Raw genomic sequence first — 19,989 nt, forward strand, 5'->3', positions numbered from 1 at the left:
CACTGACCCCATCCCGCCACACTGACCCCATCCCCCACACTGACCCCACCCCGCCACACTGACCCCATCCCGCCACACTGACCCCATCCCCCACACTGACCCCATCCCCCACACTGACCCCATCCCCCACACTGACCCCATCCCGCCACACTGACCCCATCCCGCCACACTGACCCCATCCCGCCACACTGACCCCATCCCGCCACACTGACCCAGCTCCTGCGGGGTTCAGTGTGTGGAATTGAATGGGGTGGTTGTGTTTGCTCTTCCAAGTTCTGCCGCTGTGCCAGGCAGGGCTGTGCTCTCATCAGCAGTGTCCTGGGTTACTGCGGACCCGCCTTGCTCACCCAAACATCTCAAACGCTTCACGGGGGCCGTTAACCCTGCAAGCCAAAGCCTTAACGGATAGGGTGTTCCTTGCTGGCCAAGCAGCGGGAAAGCCTGCCACACAGAGGGACTACCAAGACCGTCACACAAGGTTGATTTGATTCCGATATTCCATTGCCAAACATATCACCTTGGAGACAGCTCAGCTCTATGAAGAACCTGCTTACCTCCGCCCCAAAGAGAATAATCATGAGTTGGTCATTTGACATCCGACAAGCGGGGGTTTGGACCCTCACTAGGTGGATGGCAGGTAATAATAATATAATAATAATAATAATCCTTGCATTTGATATAGCGCTTTTCACGTCGGGAGGACGTCCCAAAGCGCTTCACAGAATACACTGTAAAGTGAATTGACTGTATATTTGTGGGCGAACGCAGCAGCCAATTGCGCACAGCAATGTCCCACAAACAGTATTAGATTGAAAATGACCAATTTATTATTGTTTTTTGTTTTGGAGGGATTATTATTAGGCTCTGTGTGGAGTAAGGAAACTTTCCCAAGGTTTCGCCCTGACCTGCCAGGGATTGAACTCAGGTCTCTCGCTTGCAAAGTGAGTGCTCTAACCACTGAGTGAGTGCTCTAACCACTGAGCTACCAGGAACTCCTTGCAAGCTTCCCAGTGGGCAACCCAGCTCCGAACGAAATGTGTGAGAGCTTTGCCACCATCTTCCTGCCCACAGCTCAGGTACACATTCCTTCCCACTGAGTTGAAATTACTGAAGCTCTGCACCTGACTGTGTACAGTATTTGCACTCAATCGTGTACAATTGGATTGAATTAAATTGTGCAGCTACAGAATCGGTCCGACAGAATACGTGAAGCTGGTCAAATCAGCAAAGATTCTGCCTTTTGGGTCTGTCTAATTCTGGGCGCAGTATTTATTCGTTTTGCAAGTGCTGTAATTTGCAGGATCGCATTCCATCACCAGGGGTCCTTACAACACCACAAGTCTGCAGCTGGCGCTGTGTGCCTCACAGCTGCAAATACTATTAATCAAAGGAAATATGTGTTTTGTTACAAGCAGCGGAATGTCAGTTTTGTACTTGGCTCCGGGCTCACTTCCTGCTCAATTAGACCCTGTTCGTATGACGTCAGGGTAGGAGGGTGTCCAACAAAGGTTCAATAGATGAGTAACATTGGAATAATAATAACCATGATCCTTGCATTTAGTATTGCACCACATCAAAGCGCCTCAGATGATTTACTGCGATGTGGGTGACTGATGGAGTGATCGTATTTGTAGGCAAAAGCAGCAGCCAGTCGGCCAACGTTTCACCCTGCCTGGGAATTAAAAACCCAGGTCTTCCCGCTTGCGAGACGAGTGCTCCAACCATTAAGCTACAGGCCTCCATGTAATGTGGATTATTGTAAATATCAGCAATGTGGATATCAGCTGCGTGGACATCCAGCATGCTGGTGTTTAGTAGGAATTTATTTTCTGAAATCAAGAATAAAAGCCTTATTACATTTATTATGTTGCATTTTAACTATTAGCCGATTTAGCAGATCTTAGTAGGATTTTGTATGATTTAGTAGGATTTTGTGATTGGCTCTGCGTCACTCACTGTGTGTGGCCACACTCTCCTACCTGACCTATTGCCTCCACTTTGTCGCCAAAAGGTTTCTCCTTCTGCCCTCGCACAGTCACCTGTGGAATACCTGTCTCTATTCTCACCCCCTCCTTTTCCTCATCTATAGGTCAATTTCACTGACTTCATCTGTAAACATGGGGTAATTTTCATGTATATGTGGATGACACCTGCAACAACTTTCTGCAACTCAACATGGAAAAAAGACATCCTCCACAGCTCCCACCAATGTCCTCTCAAACTCACTCAATCAGTGCACAACCTCAGAGTCTGGTTCAATCTCCACCATATTGCCCAACTCTGCCCCACTTCACACCAAACGGCTCCGAGACCCTCAACTATGCTTTTGTCACCTCCCGCCTTGACTTGTCAAATGCATTCCTCCCTAGTTTCACCATCCACAAAGTCCAGATGGAGTTGCCCGCTCTAAACCCAAACCCTGCTCGGTCCCCATCGTGTCTGTGCTGGTGCTCACTCCTCCACTGGAGCTCTCTAATCCCATTCCCTGCTCTCTCCCCATTGTGTCTGTGTTGGTACTTGCTCCGGTCATGGTCTGCAGACAGAGGGCTCCACATTTTCCTGTTGCTGAAATATAAACTGAGCGATGGGGGCGGGTCAGAGGACCTTGGCTCATGTACAGAAGATCAGGGTCTGGGACAGGTGTTTCCTGACCTTGGTCCTGTCTAAGGGGACAGTGAGACCCCTGACAGCCTGCACGCACTCACTGCCTGCTGGTGTGCTGTTGGCTCCCAGTACAGAGCTGAGCAGGTCGCGGTGGGAAACTCTTTGTTTCTCTGGGAATCAGGAAACAGCACAGAATCAGGCTGTCGGGAACAACAATACAGCCAGAGCCAGAGCCAGAGCCAGAGCGTGTCCAGCTAGGCGTCACCTAGGGATCACCCCCACCTCCCCACACACACACACACACACACACACACATACACACGTACACAATGCCCCCACATGCACCCAATCCCCACATATGCAAACCCAACCCCCCACCCCACACACACCCAACCTCCCCCCATAAACACCCAATTGCCCCCCCCACACACAACTCCACCCCACACTCACACACACAACCGCCCCTACCCACAAGCACAACTCCGCCGCCCCCCACCCACCCCACCACCCCCACTCAGATGCTCATATAACCCCCGACACTCACACCCACCCACACAACACCTCAGCCAGACTGATTTGGGATTCACGGGACAGAGGTCTGAAGTATAGCAAATGTGTATTGAAACCTCACACACAGAAGCTTGGTAAATAAACAGGAGTAAATTGTTCTCTGTGTTTCCATAACATCTTAGCTGTTGTGTCAAGATCATATTTCCAGAAAGTAGTGAGATCCTGGCGGAGCGTGTGTGAGTTCTGACCTTTGAGTGTTCTCCCTGTGTCCTGGCCAACAATCTCCCACATGAAATTAATCACTCATACGGCTGCTTGCGGGACATTGCTGTGTGCAAATTGGCTGCCAAGTTCACCTATAAAACACAGTCACTACACTTCATAGTAGATGCTGTTCAGCACTTTTTGAGACGTTTTGACGATGTCAAAAGGCGCTTTATCTAATGCAAAATTTACTATTACAATATTCCCTTGTCACAAGGTGTGACTGATATGTTAGACCAGGAGGACTGAAGTACGGTATATGTGTAATTTCACCAGGGTTTGGTTAATGTGCCACATAGAACTGAAGGCAATATTGTGGGAGAGGAAATTGGTTGGGAGAGAGCCTGAGATGGTACAAAAGGAAGGTTCACTGATTGCTCGGCAGTACATTAACATGACGCTCCTCACACAGGGTAGTGTCCCAGAGCGCTTAATAGTTGCGGAGCACGATGCTGAGCTTGGGGGGAGGTGATTGTAGGCACAGTTGAAGAGGAAGGTCTTCAGGCACAACCTAAACATGAGGAAGGAGCAGAGGGATGGAGAGACAGTGTTCCAGAGTTTCAGGGCATAGTGGCTGAAAGGTGGAACAGAAGGCCCGAGGGCAAGTAGGACGTTGGAGCTGGTCGAGCAGGAACAGAGACACTGGGTAGTGGGTTGGGGAGTAAGCAGGTCGGAGAGGTAGGGAGGTGCCAGGACATCAAGAGATTTGAAGAGGACTGTGAGGATCTTGAAATCAATCCATTCAGTAATAGGGATACAGCAGAGCCTGGCTGGAACTGGTTTGATGGGAATTATAGAGTTTGGTGCAAGTGTGTATGCGGTTAGCGGAGTTTGGGATCAGCTGCATTTTGTGGATGATGGAGCTGGGGAGCCCAGCGTGGAGGGCACTTGAATATTCAAGGGGGGAGGTGACGGACCCATGGACGCGTGTTTCGGTTGTGTCTGGGGTAAGGTACAGTCGGAGGTGGGCAATGTGGCAGAGGTGGAGGAAGGCGGTCAGGGACCAGATGTGGGGAAGGAATGACAGCTGTGGGTTGAACGTGACGCCTAGGTTGCACGACGCTTTGGTGAGTCTGAGGGAAAGGCTGGGGAAGTTGAGGAGTCCAGAGTCGCAGGACCCAAGATGTTGACTGGAGCCCAGCAATCAGAGACCTCGGCAAAGGAGTACGAGCTTCTGTCTTCTCGACATTTAATTGCAAGATGTTTGCACTCATGCAGGCCCTGATGTCTTCCAGACAAGCTGATAAAACGTCAGCGCACCTGGAGGCCCGGCGCGGGGAGGAGGAGAAGTAGATTTGTGTGATATCCGCATACATGTGGAAGTTGCAATCAGTTTTTCTTCCTCTTTATAACCTGATGAGTTAACAGTAAATGTTTTTTTTTGCGATAAATGCGGCTCCTGCATATAGGATCCAAATAGGAATCACAAGGAACAATAATAATCCTTACAATTGATGGGGCAACTTTCACGTCGGGAAGACTTTCCAAGTGCTTCACAGGATTTACTGTGGAGCGATTGTGGAGCGATTGTGTGTCTCACTGCAACTTCCCGCAAACAACCACTGAGGAAGCAATCAATTTAATTGGGGGCTTATTGGCTTATCTCTCACTGAGGGAGAGAAACTCCCTTCTCTTTTAGAATAGTGACACAGGATCTTTAACGTCCACTTGAATAGACGACGGGACCTCGGTTTAACATCTCATCTGAGTATATGAGTCCCAAGTCCTGACTCACAACCTTCTGAATTAGAGGCAAGAACGTTCCCAACTGCGCCACCTGACACACACTGAGCCGGGCCGACACACGCTGAGCCGGGCCGACACACGCTGAGCCGGGCCGACACACGCTGAGCCGGGCCGACACACACACTGAGCCGGGCCGACACACACACTGAGCCGGGCTGAAACACACACACGCACACACACAGAGTAAATGTGAGTTGCTTGCAGTCAGAGCTTCAGTGTGACAGCGCTGAAGCTGTGATCCTGTGACCTGCTGTCAGAGAGTAAATATTTGCTCTTGTCCAGGAGTGCGGTGCACCTGACAGTGATGAACGATGGCTGACAACCAGCCGTACTGTACACACTTCTCCTCTCAAAGCTGGTGTTAGACCAGCGGAGACCAGCAGAGTCAAGCCTCTCACCGTGTCTGTGCAAACAGCTGATCAGAATGTACGATATATCACCCCCCACCCACACACACACACACACACACAGACCTCCCTCCGCACACATACACAGAGAGCCCCACACAACCACCCCCCCACCACCCCCACCCCACCACCACACAGTCTCTGGGCACACACACACAACCCGGTTGTTATTCATTTGGTGGATCGCTTTGCAGGTTTAGTAATCCTTCCAAAAAAACATTGCTCACCCAATCCACGACCGTTTGTGGGGCATTGCTGTGTGCAATTGGATGCCACATTTTGCCCACCAAGTATACAGTCAATCCACTTTACAAGGGCTTTGAGACGTCTCAACGATGTAATAAGGCGCTATATCAAACAAAAGGATTATTATTATTATTAAAGTCTGATCTTTACTGATGAGATAAATACTCTTATACAGAGGGATTAAAAAGATCATTGTGAAAGTAATATCATTGGAAAGTAAAACGTGTCCACACAGATTATTGCTAATACTGCACAGCCAATGTGCTGCACTCTCTCAGACTGTTTGTGAAGTTTACGCAATGTTATTTCCTACCTATGACACAGTGAGTAGGAACGAGCCGGGCTGGGGCTGGGGCTGGGGCTGGGGCTGTGGGAGGGACACTGACTGTATAAATACAGACTGCACTGCTCGCTGGGGCTATAAAAGGCAGGAGGGAGCGATAGGGAATAGTGAGCGTGCACACAGCACATCTGCACACAGCACATCTGCACACAGCACATCTGCGCACAGCTCATCCGCACACAGCACATCTGCGCACAGCACATCTGCGCACTGCACATCCGCGCACAGCACATCCGCACACAGCACATCTGCACACTGCACGTCTGTACACAGCACATCCGCGTACAGCACATCTGCACACTGCACATCCGCGCACAGCACATCTGCACACAGCACATCTGCACACAGCACATCTGCACACTGCACGTCTGCACACAGCACATCTGCACACAGCACGTCTGCACACAGCACGTCTGCACACAGCACGTCTGCACACAGCCCGTCTGCGCACAGTACATCTGCGCACAGCACATCTGTACAGCCCACATCTGCGCTGAGCGGATTGTATCTGGACACACGGATTTGGAGCTGGAATCCGGCTCTGGGTTCACATAGGCACCGGGAGAGAGAGATAGGGAGAGAGCATTATCCCGGAGCAACACCGACTGAGCCTGAGGGGCAGCAGGGAGCAGAGGGTGGCAGTGCAGGGCACTGGGAGGGGCAGTGCAGGAAATTGGGAGGGGCAGTGCAGGTCAGGGCACAAGGGAGGGACACTGGGGATGAGACTTTGGCATCTGGTTAACACAACGCTTGTGTTAGTGACCTGGCACCAGGTAAGCTGGGGGGTCGGGGAGGGGGAGGGCAGACTGAATGGGGCTGGGGGTGGGGGGGTGACTGCAGGGGCAATATAACCGGGGGGTGGCAGTATGACTGGGAGTGGGGGGGGTGTGGGGGGTGATTGCAGGGGCAATGTAACGGTGGAGGGGGGGGGGAGTGTGACTGGGGGGCAGTGTGATGGGGTGGGGGGCAGTGTGACGGGGTGGGGGACAGTGTGACTGGGGGGGGCAGTGTGCCTGGGGGGTTGGGGGAGGGAGTTGGGTCGCCAAGAGCGTTGGGAGTTACGCGGTGGTGGATACAACTAGTGCGGAGACATGTCAGTGTATTCAATAGGAAAATGAACGGGATTCGGGCAGCCGGTCGACTCGGGTGATCATACAAGCCGTGCGGATCAGACTGACGGAGGGTTATGTAATAATCCTGGCTTTTTCGTTCATTATTTCCTTTATAACCACAAAGGCAGCGGCGGCCGGCAGCTTCCAGCTTCACCTCAACAGCGTCATGTGGAGCCGTGAGGACACGGTGGCCGGGGTCCACGAGGGGCCCGGGGGACGTGAAGAGCCCGGGGGTAATGAGGGGCCCAGGGCCGGGGGATTCACCTTCCTTCACGTGTGTCTGAAGCACTCACAGGTGGCCCCCGAACCCCGGCCCTGTACGTACGGCAGTGCAGTGACTCCGCTCCTCACTAACGGCTCGGGGCTGGAGCACAGCCAACAGTCCCCCATCCTCATCCCGTTCACCTTCAAATGGCCGGTGAGTGAACCACCTCATCAAGGAGTTAGACAGACAGACGGATCACAGAGGCTGAGTTTGCGCAATCTGTGCTCGAGCGCACAGGTTTGGGATGTCAGGGAGAGGAGGTGACTCTTATACCGGGGGAGCGGGTGGGTTTGGAGACTGTCCTGGATTTCACGGGGACAAGGAATGTGGAGGAGAGACCATGGTTTTGTAGCTTGATGGCTGCATGCGGCGGGGAAGCTTTCTCCAGGAGATGGAGAGATCTGTAATCGATTTGGGGGGGGAAGACAAACCCTTCGGCCCATCTGATCTCCATCCGCCCTTCCAGATCACCCACCCGACCCACCTGTCCCCCCACCCCATCACAGCATCGAGTCCCTGTCCTGACCTCACACACCCTCCCATATCAGCAAGGAAAAGAGAGAGATTGTAATAATATTAATCCTTGCATTTGATATAGCGCCTTATCACGTACGTCACTGAGACGTCTCAAAACGCTTCACAGAATGTACTCTAAAGTGAATTGACTTTGCATTTTGCGGGCAAATCGCGGCAGCCAATTTCGCTCTCAAGAAAGCGATCCGCCAATCGATTGACTCACAACCGGGTTCCTACTGACTACTAGGCAAACAGAGGCGTCTGGAGCAAGGAAACTTGCCTAAGGTTTAAGATTAAGTTAAGTCAATGGCGAGAAAGAGAGAGTACAAGCTGCCCACTTCTCCTCCACAGCCTCTCAGTTCAGCTCAGTCTGGGGAACGGGTGTCAGCTGCTGGTTTGTATTGTAACAAGAGCGTGACGTGTGTATGTGTGTGTGTGTTTGTCTCAGGGTACCATCTCTCTCATCCTCGAAGCCTGGAGCTCCTCCAGCTCAGAATCCCCGTCCCACAGTGAGTACCCACAGCTCCAGCGCCTTGGGACAGCCTTCCGACGTGAAAGGCGCTATACAAATGTAATTTTGTATTGTACTGTAAGGTGGGGGCTGTGGGCTGACAATGGAAAATGATATAAATTCCCAGGGAAGGTTGGATTCCCTGTGAATGGTGGGAGGATTGAGAATGTCTTTGCCGTGTCCGCCAGGCTGTAGTCAGCCCATACAATGCCTGTTTCCTGTGGGGGCTATTTTGGGCGTGGGAAGGTGAGGGCCGCCGTGGGGAGAACGCAGTCACAGCTTTTTCCTGTATTTTACACGACAGGTTGACTCCCCTCCCCCCTCGGGGAAGCTTTCCCACTGTTAGGAATGAGCGGGAAGTGTTCAGTGAAACCATTAGATTCACGTCGCTCTTTGTTTCGGTCTTTATCACAAACCTTTTGACATTAAACATTAAACATCAAACTCACTTCCTGACCGAGAGCTGGGAATTCTCTCCTGAAACCTGTTCAATTCCTTCGTGGCACCGACTGCCTACAGCAGCCCGGCAGCTTTAACCCTGTGTGTGTGTGTGAGAGAATGTGTGTGGCTTTAACCCTGTGTCTGTATCGCTTTAACCCTGTGTGTGTGTGTGTGTGAGTAAACGCCTCTGTTTGACACCGTCCCAGTCTGCTCTCCAGTCTCAAAGGACTCGCTCTTCTCCACTAGCTCACTTTTCTCTCATTCTCTCTTTTCTCCCCGTCCCTCCGTTTTAAATACCTATCCAATTCCCTTTTGAAGCTACTATTGAATCTGCTTCCACCACATTTTCAGACACCCACTTTCTCTCGACAAAATCACACTCCTCCCTTCCCATACATTGTGACACCTAAAAATTACTCTCTCCATCACTCTTCTCTTCCTCCTACTCAGAATACACAAGACAAGGAGACAGACGGAGAGATGCACACAGAGACAGACAGAGACACAGACATACAGAGTCACCGACATACAGACAGACACACAGACAGACACAAACAGAGACACACAGACAGAGACACACATACACAGACAGACAGACAGACAGACAGAGAGGTGTGTGAAGTTGACGCTCAGTGTGTGTCTGTCCCGCAGACACCACGGGCTGGGAGCTGCTCTTGAGTCGATTTACGGTACAGCAGAAGGTTCCGGTCAGTCCTCACTGGTCCCAGGACACCCAGAGGGACGGACACACCCGGATCACGTTCTCCTACAGGGTGGTGTGTGACGCTCATTACTACGGCGAGGGCTGCTCGGTTTACTGCCGGCCACGCAATGATACCTTCGGCCATTACTGGTGCGGGCGTGACGGGCAGCGAGTGTGTGAGACAGGCTGGAGCCAGGAGTACTGCACTCAACGTAAGCCCCTCAGGCAGCAACACCCCGGCCCCAGCCCCTGCCCACCACAGCACGTACAGCCACGTACAGCCAGCCCTGCCCTCACTGAGTGTGGCCGGATAGTGCAGAGGGAGCGTCACTCTGTCTCCAACCCACACTCCCAGGTCAAGGTTACAGACACAGTGAAGCTCCCTCTATGTCCGTCCACACTCCGAGGTTAGGGTTAGAGACGCAGTAAAGCTCCCTCCACACACTGCCAGTTTGACTGTGTTGGCGTATCAGTGTCACTGTGTGTGTGTGTGTGTCAGTGTGACTGTGTGTCAGTGTGAATGTGTGTGAGTGTGACTGTGTGTGTAGTGCGACTATCAGTGTGGCTGTGGTCAGTGTGCGTGTGTCAATGTGAGTGTGTTAGTATGACGTGCTGAAGGGCTGGCGTGTATGTGTGTGACAGCTCTGTGTCTGTGTGTGTGACAGCTCTGTGTCTGTGTCTCTGTGTGTGACAGCTCTGTGCCTGTGTCTGTGACAGCTCTGTGTCTCTGTGTGTGACAGCTCTGTGTCTGTGTCTGTGACAGCTCTGTGTCTCTGTGTGTGACAGCTCTGTGCCTGTGTCTGTGACAGCTCTGTGTCTCTGTGTGTGACAGCTCTGTGTCTGTGTGTGTGACAGCTCTGTGTCTGTGTGTGTGACAGCTCTGTGTCTGTGTCTCTGTGTGTGACAGCTCTGTGCCTGTGTCTGTGACAGCTCTGTGTCTCTGTGTGTGACAGCTCTGTGTCTGTGTGTGTGACAGCTCTGTGTCTGTGTGTGTGACAGCTCTGTGTCTGTGTCTGTGTGTTTGACAGCTCTGTGCCTGTGTCTCTGTGTGTGACAGCTCTGTGTTTGTGTCTCTGTGTGTGACAGCTCTGTCTCTGTGTGTGTGACAGCTCTGTGTCTGTGTGTGTGACAGCTCTGTGTCTCTGTGTGTGACAGCTCTGTGTCTGTGTGCGTGACAGCTCTGTGTGTGTGTGTGTGACAGCTCTGTGTCTGTGTGTGTGACAGCTCTGTGTCTGTGTGTGTGACAGCTCTGTGTCTGTGTGTGTGACAGCTCTGTGTCTGTGTGTGTGACAGCTCTGTGTCTGTGTGTGTGACAGCTCTGTGTCTGTGTGTGTGACAGCTCTGTGTCTCTGTGTGTGACAGCTCTGTGCCTGTGTCTGTGTGTGTGACAGCTCTGTGCCTGTGTCTGTGTGTGACAGCTCTGTGTCTGTGTGTGTGACAGCTCTGTGCCTGTGTCTGTGTGTGTGACAGCTCTGTGTCTGTGTCTGTGTGTTTGACAGCTCTGTGTCTGTGTGTGTGTGACAGCTCTGTGTCTGTGTGTGTGACAGCTCTGTGTCTGTGTGTGTGACAGCTCTGTGCCTGTGTCTCTGTGTGTGACAGCTCTGTGCCTGTGTCTCTGTGTGTGACAGCTCTGTGTCTGTGTGCGTGACAGCTCTGTGTGTGTGTGTGTGACAGCTCTGTGTCTCTGTGTGTGACAGCTCTGTGTCTGTGTGTGTGACAGCTCTGTGTCTGTGTGTGTGACAGCTCTGTGCCTGTGTGTGTGACAGCTCTGTGTCTGTGTGTGTGACAGCTCTGTGTCTCTGTGTGTGACAGCTCTGTGCCTGTGTCTGTGTGTGTGACAGCTCTGTGCCTGTGTCTGTGTGTGACAGCTCTGTGTCTGTGTGTGTGACAGCTCTGTGCCTGTGTCTGTGTGTGTGACAGCTCTGTGTCTGTGTCTGTGTGTTTGACAGCTCTGTGTCTGTGTGTGTGTGACAGCTCTGTGTCTGTGTGTGTGACAGCTCTGTGTCTGTGTGTGTGACAGCTCTGTGCCTGTGTCTCTGTGTGTGACAGCTCTGTGCCTGTGTCTCTGTGTGTGACAGCTATCTGCCGGTCTGGGTGCAGCGTGAAGCACGGACACTGTGAGAGACCAGGAGAATGCAGGTCAGTGACTCCAGTCCGCAGGCGGGACTTTGGCTCTGGGGTTTATCCCGGACGCTCGCCCTGAGCAGCGCAGAATCTCCTCTGTCAACACTCCTCGCAGTCGCGGGAACGCACCACACACCAGCGCTACACGCAGGCCAGCGACACGCGTGATACATCAGCCAGCTACACACGGGACGCGGCAGCCACACGCCGCACAGCACTCTGCCATCACGTGATCCGATCGAGGAGGATCTTTAATTCCAATGCCTCCCGACATCTCCCAACCTCCCCGTCTCCAGCTCGCTCGTAAAAACATCCCCATTGGTGGGGGGTGGGGGGGGTGGGGGTGCACGCGGGAGAAGCAGGTCTCCTCGGACCTGAACTGGCTCCAAGGTGCCATGCCTGGCCACGGACTTGAACCAGCCCTCTGTGACGGTCTCTGGTCGAGTTCCTGAGCCAGGCGGGTCTGCAGTGTTCCAGGTCACTGGAACAGCACAGCACAGCACAGCACAGCCTGCGCCCAGACACCAAGACCGTCACAGAGGGCGTCCTGGTATGTTTAGGTGACTGCATGCTGTGTGCAGGTGCATTTGTGGCCGACAGGAAGTGCTGTGTGCAGGTGACTGTAGTGACTGTGTGTTGTGTGTAGGTGCCTGTACGGCTGGCGGGGGCCGAGCTGTGATCGCTGTGAGCGTCACCCTGGGTGTCTACACGGCTCCTGTCAACAACCATTTCAGTGCAACTGTGAGGAGGGCTGGGGCGGACTGTTCTGTAACCAGGGTAAGTGTGTAACTGGGCAAGCGTGTAACTGGGCAAGCGTGTAACTGGGCAAGCGTGTAACTGGGCAAGCGTGTAACTGGGCAAGCGTGTAACTGGGCAAGCGTGTAACTGGGCAAGCGTGTAACTGGGCAAGCATGTAACTGGGCAAGCGTGTAATTGGGCAAGCATGTAACCGCGTACGTGAGATCCTAGGTAAGTATGTGACCGTGGTAATAATAATAATAATAATAATCCTTGTATTTGACACAGCGCTTTTCATGTCGGAGGATGTCTCAAAGCAGTTAACAGGATTCCCTGTAAAGTGTAGTGACTTGATTTGTAGGCCAACACAGTAGCCAATTTGTACACAACAATGTCCCACATACATCCATGGAATGAATGAGTGATTTTATTGAGGGGGTGTTGGCCAGGATACCGGGAGAGAGAAACTGCCTTCTCCAAGTGAGTGTGTAACTGAGATAAACAAGAAAGAATACGTGTGTAAATGGGTGTGCGTGTGACAGGACAAGTGAGACGAAGCTTGTAGGGTTTAAACTAAAGGGATTCTGAGCTCACAGTCTAGGCTGACGCGGTGCAGGGTGGGTAAGCCCTGTGTGGCAAACAAAATATATTTTTTNGATTGAATATTTCTCAATTTTGGACTTAGCAAGACTTGTGCGAATGTTCAGGGGCCGCTTCTGGCCCACGGGCCACAGGTTAGCCACCGCTGCATTAAACCAGCGTCTGCCTGTTTAGGTGGACGTTAAAGATCCCATTGAGCTATTCAAAAAGAGAAGGGAGGTTCACTCTCCCGGTGTCCTGGCCAACAATCCCCCAAATAAAATTGTTGACTCCACGGCTGTTTGTGAGACGTTGCTGTGTGGCAAATTGGCTGCCGTGTTCACCCACAAATACATAGTCGCTACACTTTACAGTAGTTCCCATGAAGCTTTGAGATGTTCTCACGACGTGTAAGTGCAGTGCAGTATGAGTGTTAATCCTGGAGGCGAAAGGCAACCCCAGGCTCCTGTTCTCCACCACCAACCGGCTCCTCCGCCCTCCCCAACATGCCTCGCAGATTCTTTCCTCTGACTCTCACTGCGAGAAAATACTGGACTTCCTCAAGTCCAAAATTGAGGGAATCCGCTCAGCTGTCACTGCCCTCCCAACTTCCAACCCCTCCCTACCCTCACCCCACAAAATTACCCATCCCTCCTTCCACACCTGTCACCCCTTCCTCTGTCTTCACCTCGGTAACCTCCATGAAGCCCACCAGCTGCTCCTTGGACCCCATCCCCCTCTCCTTAAATAATAATAATAATAATAATAATCCTTGCATTTGATATTGCGCTTTTCACATTTTCTCGACGTCTCAAAGCGCTTCACGGGATATACTGTAAAGTGAATTGACTGTATATTTGTGGGCGAACGCGGCAGCCAATTGCGCACAGCAATGTCCCACAAACAGTCGTGGATTGAAAATGACCAATTTATTATTGTTTTTGGTTTTGGAGGGATTATTATTAGGCTCTGTGTGGAGTAAGGAAACTTGCCCAAGGTTTCGCCCTGACCTGCCGGGAATTGAACCCAGGTGCCTCGCTCCACCTCCTTGCCCCACTACTCGCTGACATCATAAACCTCTTCCTGTCATCTGGCACTGTTCCTTCCCCCCTCAAAACAGCCACTATCACCCTACCTTGAAGAAACCTTCCCTTGACCCATCACAGCTCTCTAGCTACCGGCCCATCTCTAATCTCCCCTTCCTATCCAAGGTCCTTGAGAGAACCGTTGCCTCCCAGCTTCGCTCTTTCCTTTCCTCTCACTCCCTCCATGAACCCCTCCAATCGGGTTTCTGTGCTGCCCGCAGCATGGAAACTGCTCTGTTCAAGGTCACAAACGACGCCTTGACCATGTGTGACCAGGGCTCCCTCTGCCTCCTCGTCCTCCTCGACCTTTCCGCCGCCTTTGACACTCAATCCTCCTCCACCACCTCTCCACCCACCTCAACCTTCAAGGTTTTGTTCAGGTCCTACCTTTCACACCGCCTCCACTTCGTCTCAGCTAACGCCTTCTCCTCCAGTCCCCGTGTGGTGTTCCTCAGGGCTCTGTCCTCGGTCCCCTCTTCTTCACCCTCTACATCTTATTATTATTATTATTATTATTATTATTATTATTATATTACATGCTCCCCCTTGGTGACATCATCCACAGACATCGGCTAAATTTCCACATGTATGCGGATAACACCCAACTCCGCCTCTCTGCCTCCACCCTGAACTCCAGGACCACTGGCGTCCTGACCGACTGCCTGTCCGAATCAAGTCCTGGACGAGGGCCAACTTTTTCCAACTCAACGTCAGCAAAACCAAGGCCCTCCGCCAGTACCTCCGCACTTCAGGCGCTGGCACTATCAGCCTCCGCGGCTGCACACTCAACCTCACTAAGCCAGTCAGGAACCTTGGTATCTTGTTTGACCCTGAACTGTCCTTTCTCCCCCACATCCGTGCCATGACCGGCACTGCCTACCACCACCTCCGCAACATTGCCAGACTGTGCCACTGCCTCACCCCTCAGGCCGCCGAAACCCTCACCCATGCATTCATCACATCAAGGCTCGACTACGGGAACTCCCTCCTCATCGGCCTTCCCAACTCTTCCCTTCACAAGCTGCAGATCATCCAAAACTCTGCAGCTCGTGTACTCTCGTGCACCAGGCTCCACGACCCTATCACTCCCACCCTCGCATGATTCCACTGGCTCCCCATCCCCCAGAGGATCAAGTTCAAAATCCTCGTCCTCACCTTTACAACAACAACAACAACAAGATTACATGTGTAGAGCGCCTTTCACGTTGGGAGGACGTCCCAAGGCGCTTTAAGACGACCCATGGCCTTGCCCCCTCTTACCTCTTTGACCTGCTGACTCCCTATCAACCCGCCCGCTCCCTCCACTCATTGGGCTCCGTTCTGCTCCATGTCTCCCGCCCAACCCGCCCTACCATCGGTGGCCGGGCTTTCAGCCTCTCTGCCCCCACACTCTGGAACTCCATCCCACGGTCCCTTGGCCTCGCTTCCTCCCTCGCCTCCTTCGAGGCCGGTCTCAAGACCCTTCTCTTCGACCGCGCCTTTGGTCTCCCTTCCACCTCTCCCTGCCTTCCCTCACCCCTACCCCACCCCTCCCCCAGGCTCGGAGCGCGACACCTGACTGTTCAGCGCTTTGGGACGTCCTCCCGACCAGAAAGGGCGCTCTATAAATGTAATTTTGTTGTTGTTGTTGCCGGTGTGTCAATGAGAGGCTGGTGTGAGGGGAGTGCGAGGCTGGTGTGTCAGCGCAGTGTGAGGTGACCTCTCTGTCTCTTGCCCACAGACCTGAATTACTGTACCCATCACAAGCCGTGTCACCACAACGCTACCTGCACAAACACAGGGCGTGGCAGCTTCACCTGCATCTGCCCCCCCCACCTCACCGGCCCTGACTGTGGGACTCCCACCTCTCCCTGTCACAGTGCCCCCTGCCGCAACCATGGGCACTGCACGGTGAGGAACCCCCTCCCCCCACCCGCTCACCCCCCCACCCGCTCACCCCCCCACCCGCTCACCCCCCCACCCGCTCACCCCCCACCCGCTCACCCCCCACCCGCTCACACCCCCCACCCGCTCACTCCCCTCCCCCCACCCGCTCACCCCCCCACCCGCTCACTCCCCCCTCCCGCTCACTCCCCTCCCCCACCCGCTCACTCCCCTCCCCCACCCGCTCACTCCCCTCCCCCCACCCGCTCACTCCCCTCCCCCCACCCGCTCACTCCCCTGCCCCACCCGCTCACTCCCCTGCCCCACCCGCTCACTCCCCTCCCTCCACCTGCTCACCCACCCCACCCGCTCACACCCCCCACCCGCTCACCCACCCCACCCGCTCACCCCCCCCACCCGCTCACTCCCCCCACCCGCTCACTCCCCCTACTCGCTCACCTCCCCCACCCGCTCACTCCCCTCCCCCACCCGCTCACTCCCCTCCCCCACCCGCTCACCCCCCCCCACCCGCTCACCCCCCACCCCGCTCACTCCCCTCCCCCACCCGCTCACTCCCCTCCCCCCATCCGCTCACTCCCCTCCCCCCACCCGCTCACTCCCCTGCCCCACCCGCTCACTCCCTGCCCCACCCGCTCACTCCCCTCCCCCACCTGCTCACCCACCCCAGCCGCTCACACCCCCCACCCACTCACCCACCCCACCCGCTCACCCCCCCCACCCGCTCACTCCCCCCACCCGCTCACTCCCCTACTCGCTCACCTCCCCCACCCGCTCACTCCCCTCCCCCACCCGCTCACTCCCCTCCCCCACCCGCTCACCCCCCCCCACCCGCTCACCCCCACACCCGCTCACTCCCCTCCCCCCACCCGCTCACTCCCCTCCCCCACCCGCTCACTCCACTATTTGTGTTGTTATTTCTTCTTTACATATTACTGATCTGTGTATATTTGTGTGTGTGTATGTGTGCGTGTGTGTATGTATGTGTGCGTGTATGCGTGTGTGTGTGTGTGTTACAGGAGTCACAGACAGCCTATCACTGTTTGTGTTTGCCCGGATTCTCTGGGAGCGATTGTGAGCTGCGCTCCCTGACCTGTGCCCAGTCTCCGTGTTTCAATGGCGGCCGCTGTGTGGAGGGGACTCTGGGTCACAAGTACCGCTGCGTGTGTCCCCTGGGCTTCACCGGCCTCAACTGTGAGCAGAAAGTGGATCATTGTACCAGCAACCCTTGTCTCCACGGTGAGTTTGCCTGTTCTCCCCACCCAGGACCCCTCCTGTGCCCTTGTCCCTCGTGCCCTCCGCTCCACCATCGGTGGCCGCGCTTTCAGCCACTGCACCCCGAAACTCTGGAACACTCTTCCTCCACCCCCCCGCCTTGCCCACCCACCCCTCCCCATCTTCAGACCTTTCTTTTCTACCGTGGCTACGATCACCTCCCTCCCACCCGGCTGGGCCTCACGCTCCGCCACTGTCAAGCACTCTGGTACGCTACCCTGTGTGAGGTGCGCTGTGTAAATGCCAGTTGTTGTTGTTGTCTCCCCCCCCCCCCCCCACCCCCCGCTCTGACTTGTGTCTCCTCACTCTGCAGGTGGCCAATGCATTGTCTCAGGCCGCTCCCGGTTGTGCCGGTGTAACCCTGGCTTCGCCGGCTGGCACTGCGAGGTGAACGTGAATGAGTGTGCGAGCAGACCGTGTGCCGGGGGTTCCCGCTGCCTGGACCAGATTAACAACTACACCTGTGTGTGTAGCCCAGGCTTCACCGGGAGAGACTGCGGCGAGCGGGGGCCGAGCGCGTGCCAGGCCGAGCCTTGCCGGCACGGGGGCACCTGCCAGGAGGGCGGACATGGGGCACCCTTTGTGTGTCAGTGTCCTGCCGGCTTCCTGGGTGTGTGGTGTGAGCAGGCGGTGTCTGGCCGGGCCATGGCTGGCACTGGGCTGTGGGTGACTGCGGGGCTGGCTCTTGGTGCCCTGGCTCTCCTCCTGATGCTGTGCCTGCTCACTGCGGTGCTCACACACACCGGGAGCCGCCGCCGCAGCCACCGGGAATCTCCCGCCCAAACCATCAACAATCTCAGCCATTGCCTGCTGCCCCTGGCCCCCACCAAACTCAACAACAAGCGGGCAGAGCTACAGCTACAGTGCCCGAGCCTCACCCCCGAACACAAGCACCACCCCCACTGGAACCTCGTCAACATCATCAAGGCCGAGCTGACAGCCGAGCGCAAGTGCCACCACCGTGGGGCGTGCCCGGGGGAGGAGACATTGCCCCTCAAAGCTCATTGGTAAAGGTTCACTCCACCTACCCTCATTCCCACCCTCAGTCAATCACAGCCGGTGGGTTTGAGCCCCACGTGGGGGACTCTGAGCTGACCCTCCCGTGCAGGGTTGGGGGGATGTGTTGCATTGTCGGAGGTGCCGTCCTTTGGATGAGATGTTAACCCGAGGCCCGTCTGCCTGTCCGGGTGGACGTTAAAGCTCCCGTTAAAGCTATTCAAAAAGAGAAGAGAGTTTCTCTCTCCCGGTGTCCTGGCCAACAATGCCCCAGATAATATTGGTCGCTCACTCCATGGCTGTTTATGAGACGTTGCTCTGTGCGTATTGCCTACAGCATTTGCCCACTAATACACAGTCAATACACTTCACACCGAATTCTATGAAGCGTTTTGAGATGTTTAAACTGAGGTAATACAGGCCTGTACGTAATGTAAGACTATTACAATACAAAAATACAAAATTACATTTGTATTGTGCCCTTCATGTTGGGGGGACGTCCCACTAGTGTAATGGAGGAGACGGGGAGAGCGCGAGACTTGACAGCCGATCAGGAATGGCCTGGTGTGTGTGTGTATAACAGCTCACATCACATCACCTTACAGTATCGTCTCACAGCTGCCAGTAGATGGTGTGACGAGCTGCCAGAGGGGAGGCCAGAGAGGGCGGGTATAAGGCAAGATTTAGAGACAGATATAGAGGGGGTGAGGCAGAGATGCTGATGCCGACTCCTGATCCTGACCTCTCTCGTTCTGGGACAGGAATGAAGATGCAGAGAGAGGAATCTCAGGAGACTCAGAGTTCGAGGACACGAGGTCAGCGTACGAGACACCGCTCAGCGACGAGAGGATAGTGGACACTGAGGTGGGTCCAGCATGAGTTAGAGACAGAGTAACACTTACCGTCTGTCCACACTCCCGGGTCAGGGTTAGAGACACAGTAAAGCTCCCTCTACACTGTCCGTCCATACTCCCCACTCAGCCACAGCACAGGTAAGAGACGAGTGAAGCTCCCTCTACACTGTAAGTCTGTCTTGGAAGTAGTGAAACTGAGTGTATTTCACTCTGTCACTCACTCTCATTGGCTGCCTCTGACTCTCGCTCTTTCTGTTTGATTCTCTGTCACTCACTCACTCCATTGCTCTCTCTCTCGCTCCCTTTCACTCACTCCCTCTCTCACTCGCTCTTTCTGTCTTTCTAGGTATAACCGAGAAGAGGATTGTGCGGGCAGCACTGTACACAATGTGCATCTCCACTTATTTATTGTCAGCGTGATCCTTTGTTCAGGACCCACAGCCCCAACCACCAGCCCCCCACCCTTCACCCACCACAACCGCAAACACCAGCTCCCCAACCGTCACGTACCCCAACCCCAGCCAAACACCAGCTCCCCACCCCTCACCCACCACAACCCCAGCCAAACACCAGCTCCCCAACCCTCACCCACCCCAACCCCAGCCAAACACCAGCTCCCCAACCCTCACCCACCCCAACCCCAGCCAAACACCAGCTCCCCACCCCTCACCCACCCCAACCCCAGCCAAACACCAGCTCCCCAACCGTCACCTACCCCAACCCCAGCCAAACACCAGCTCCCCACCCCTCACCCACCACAACCGCAAACACCAGCTCCCCAACCCTCAC

The 19,989-nt window shown here is 54.4% G+C and overlaps 1 protein-coding gene across 1 annotated transcript; it reads left to right on the forward strand.

The window, feature by feature from the left end:
- The first annotated feature begins 7,861 nt into the window (after positions 1-7,861).
- On the forward strand, positions 7,862-19,686 carry LOC103190052 (delta-like protein 1). Its single transcript, XM_042338139.1, has 10 exons — positions 7,862-7,900; positions 8,462-8,522; positions 9,617-9,880; positions 11,747-11,807; positions 12,439-12,569; positions 15,915-16,084; positions 17,095-17,314; positions 17,664-18,357; positions 19,108-19,210; positions 19,547-19,686. The coding sequence occupies exons 1-10, from the start codon at positions 7,862-7,864 to the stop codon at positions 19,550-19,552; spliced, it is 1,749 nt and encodes a 582-aa protein (XP_042194073.1). The 3' UTR covers positions 19,553-19,686.
- Positions 19,687-19,989: the final 303 nt, after the last annotated feature.

This window comes from Callorhinchus milii, unplaced genomic scaffold (assembly GCF_018977255.1).
Source record: "Callorhinchus milii isolate IMCB2004 unplaced genomic scaffold, IMCB_Cmil_1.0 Scaffold9, whole genome shotgun sequence".
Lineage (NCBI taxonomy): Eukaryota > Metazoa > Chordata > Chondrichthyes > Chimaeriformes > Callorhinchidae > Callorhinchus > Callorhinchus milii.